Below are 3,530 nucleotides of genomic sequence, written 5' to 3' on the forward strand. Positions count from 1 at the left end.
AAATCATCATGTTGTACACTTTAAATATATACAACTATGTTTGTCAATTATCCCTCAATAAAGTTGGAGGCGGAAGTGCGAGACCTGATTCTCACCCTAGATATCTCACTTAATGTCTCTGTGCCTGAGTATTATCATCTATAAAATAAATGGGTTGGAACAAATGATCTCTCAAACTCCAGTTCTAAAACTCCACAATTCTATTGTGCAATCAATAGTTCTCTATGTAGCTGAAGGATGTGGGCTAATAGGAAGCAAGCAGATATTAAACTAAGAGGAAAAAGAATCAAACCAATTGTATATATTGTAGATTGGTAGGCAGTTTGAGAAAAGAACATTAAGCACTTCAAAGCAGGGAAAGTATAACAATGACAAGGAATAATACACTAATTTCCAATGCTGAATTGTTGAACATGTTCTCTGTTTGGCACCTTTTGAGAAAAAAGACAATTGGAAGTGGTGGATTAAGGTGATAATCAGCTTTGGTTTGAAACATTTTACACAGTAATTATAAGGATGTGAGCAGAAAGCATTTCTTAACTTATCAAAAAACTCAAGATAAAAATACAGCACAGGGGCCAGTTCAGTGGCATAGTGGCTAAGTTCCCACGCTCCTCTTCGGTGGCCCAGGGTTCCCAGGTTTGGATCCCCGGTGTGGATGTACACACCACTATCAAGCCATGCTGTGGCAGCCATCCCACATATAAAGTAGAGTAAGATGGGCACAGATGTTAGCCCAGGGCCAATCTTCCTCAGCAAAAAGAGGAGGATTGGCAACAGATGTTAACTCAAGGTTAATCTTCCTCACCACAAAAAAAAAAAAAATACCGCACAGAGGTATCATGAATATTAAATAAAATAATTTGTATAAAACATCCAGCACAGGGTTTGAAACACAGAAGCCTCCAATGTTAGCTCCTTTATCCTTATTAATTAGGGTACTAGAGATACACAGCAACAGGGTAAATGCCTAAATGCAACCTAGTACCTAAAATTAATAGAGATATAAAATTTTAATGATTTTATTTTCTCTGTTGTCATTTAGTGTAGAGCTAAATTTTTTTAGCCTTAGAGTATTTAGGATATCTTCCTGTAACTCACAAACTGATGGCAGAGTTTCTTCATTGCTGCCTTCATCTCCTTGTTCCTGAATGTATAGATGACTGGATTCAGAAAAGGAGTGAGGACTGCATCAAAGATAGCAAAAAACTTGTCCAAGTGCGATGAGGGGAAGGGCCAGGTGTAGAAGAAGATCAATGGTCCAAAGAATAAAACCACCACAGTGACGTGAGCTGACAAAGTGGAGAGGGCCTTGGATAAACCACCTGAGGAGTGTTTCCAAACTGTGCCCAGAATGAAGATGTAAGAAATAATCAGAATGAAGAAGGAGCCCACGGAGATGAGTCCACTGTTGGCTGTGACCATGAGCTCCAGTCTATTGGTCTCTGTGCAAGCAAGTTTAATGAGTTGAGGGAGGTCACAATAAAAGCTGTCCAATACATTAGGACCACAGAAGGGCAAGTCTACAACAAAAGCCAATTGGGCCGCTGAGTGGATGAGGCCAAGGACCCAGGCTGCAGCCAAAATCAAAATGCACACTCTCAGGCTCATGATGGTCAGGTAGTGGAGAGGCTTACATATGGCAATGTATCTGTCAAAGGCCATGGCGATGAGCAGCACCATTTCTGTGCCCCCAAAAGCATGAATAAAGAAGATCTGAGTTATACAGCCCCCAAAAGAGATGGCTTTGTGTTTCCTGAACAGATCATAAATCATTTTGGGAGCTGCAATAGAGCAAACCCCCAGGTCAAGGAAGGAGAGGTTGGCCAGCAGGAAGTACATGGGGGAGTGCAAGTGAGGGTCAGCCCTCACAGAGAACACAATGAGGAGGTTTCCCATCAGGCTTGCTGTGTAGAACACAGAGGAAAAGAGGAAAAGAAGAAGCTGGATTCCCCATGAATTGGAGAGTCCCAGGAACACAAACTCAGACACCACAGAGTCGTTGGCTCCATCCATTTCCTCTGCAAGCAGAGTTGACACAAATTTTACCTGAAAAAGAGAGTAAAGAGGAAATCAACTTTGTGGAGAGTTACTGCCTGCATGAGTTTCAATACATAAAGAAAAATATTGCCTTACTTCATGCAGCCAAACACCTCTAATATAACCCCTTAAACAGTAGTTGCAGAAAAGGGCTAAAACTCACTGCTACAAAGCACTGCTTCTAATTCCCCAGCCTCCTTAAAATTCCTAGGTTTAACAAGAGAAGATTAGGCAAAATCTTCTGCTGAATCAAAGGTTTATGAGAGGCAGACTAGGAATGCCCTGGAATAACATCAGAGAAGAAAGAAGAAATGGAAAGGAACTCATTGATTTCTCCCTCACAGTTTGTTACTCCTGCCCATGTATGTCCCCGCACCTCAGGCAAATTCTGATGACCTTCATTTTTCTTACGCCTTTGATTGCCTCCACATGCAATGCTATCAGTCTCATTAATAGTCGTTTATGTTTAGTCTCATGCTATTGCAGGTTTACCAAATCATATTCACCTTTTCCTCATAAAGGGAAAAGTTAATGTAGAAAGTCTAAAGGTATCCAGCTATTGCCCAGCTCAGGGTGTGGAAGCGATCACAAAGCTTGAGCTGTGACAGCATATGATAGAGTAAGGACAAGCCAGAAAAGAGATTTATGCTGCAAAACCTAAGCATGGATGAGCTAATGCAATGTAGCAAACAAAATCCTATGTGATTGATATTTCCAGATCATTGTTCGTGCCGTGTTCAATTTTCGTGGTTCATGGAATGTTGGAAAGAACACTGTATTTGGAATCAGAAGAGTTGTGATCAAGTGCAATCCCTAAGTCTGTGGGAACTTGAGTAGGTTTTTTCTCCCATCCCTTCTACACTCGACTCACTCCTTTTTGTCCACTCAAGAAAAAGAATTTTTATCGTGATAAAATATACATAACATAAAATTTACCGTTTTAATCATTTTTAAGTGTACACTTCAGTGGCATTAAGTCCATTCAAATTTTTGTGCAACCATAATCGCCATCCATCTGCAGAACTTTTTCATCTTCCCAAACTGAAACTCTATACCCATTAAACAACAACTTCCCATTCTCCCCTCCCCCCCGCCTCTGGCAACCACCATTCTACTTTCTGTCTCTATAAATTTGACTACTCTAGGTACCTCATATAAGTGGAAGCATACAGTATTTTTCCTTTTGTGTTTGGCTTATTTCACTTTGCATAGTATCTGCAAGGTTCAGTCATGGTGTACCATGTGTCAGAAATTCAATTATCTTTGTTTATTGAGATATAATTGACATGCAACATTATATTGGTTTCAGGTGCATAACGTCATGATTCAAGATTTGTGTGTATTGCAAAATGATTGTCACAAGTCTAGTTAACATCTGTCACCATACATAGTTAAAGAATTTTTTCTTGTGATGAGAACTTTTAAGATTTACTCTCTTAGCAACTTTCAAACCTGCATTACAGCATTGTTAACTATTCGATCATATCTTG

The 3,530-nt window shown here is 39.9% G+C and overlaps 1 protein-coding gene across 2 annotated transcripts; it reads right to left on the reverse strand.

Moving 5' to 3' along the window:
- Positions 1-1,077: 1,077 nt before the first annotated feature.
- Positions 1,078-2,402, reverse strand: LOC131405389 (olfactory receptor 4F15-like). 2 transcript variants are annotated; one of them, XM_058540440.1, is made up of 2 exons: positions 2,393-2,402; positions 1,078-2,006 (listed from the first exon to the last, which is right to left on the reverse strand). In XM_058540440.1, exons 1-2 carry the CDS (start codon positions 2,400-2,402, stop codon positions 1,078-1,080), a joined length of 939 nt encoding a protein of 312 aa, XP_058396423.1. The 2 variants fall into 2 exon arrangements, with proteins under 2 accessions (XP_058396423.1, XP_058396424.1); XM_058540441.1 differs by lacking the exon at positions 2,393-2,402 and having other exon boundaries at positions 1,078-2,025.
- Between the last annotated feature and the right edge of the window lie 1,128 nt (positions 2,403-3,530).

Source organism: Diceros bicornis, chromosome 5, assembly GCF_020826845.1.
Source record: "Diceros bicornis minor isolate mBicDic1 chromosome 5, mDicBic1.mat.cur, whole genome shotgun sequence".
Classification (NCBI taxonomy): Eukaryota; Metazoa; Chordata; class Mammalia; order Perissodactyla; family Rhinocerotidae; genus Diceros; species Diceros bicornis.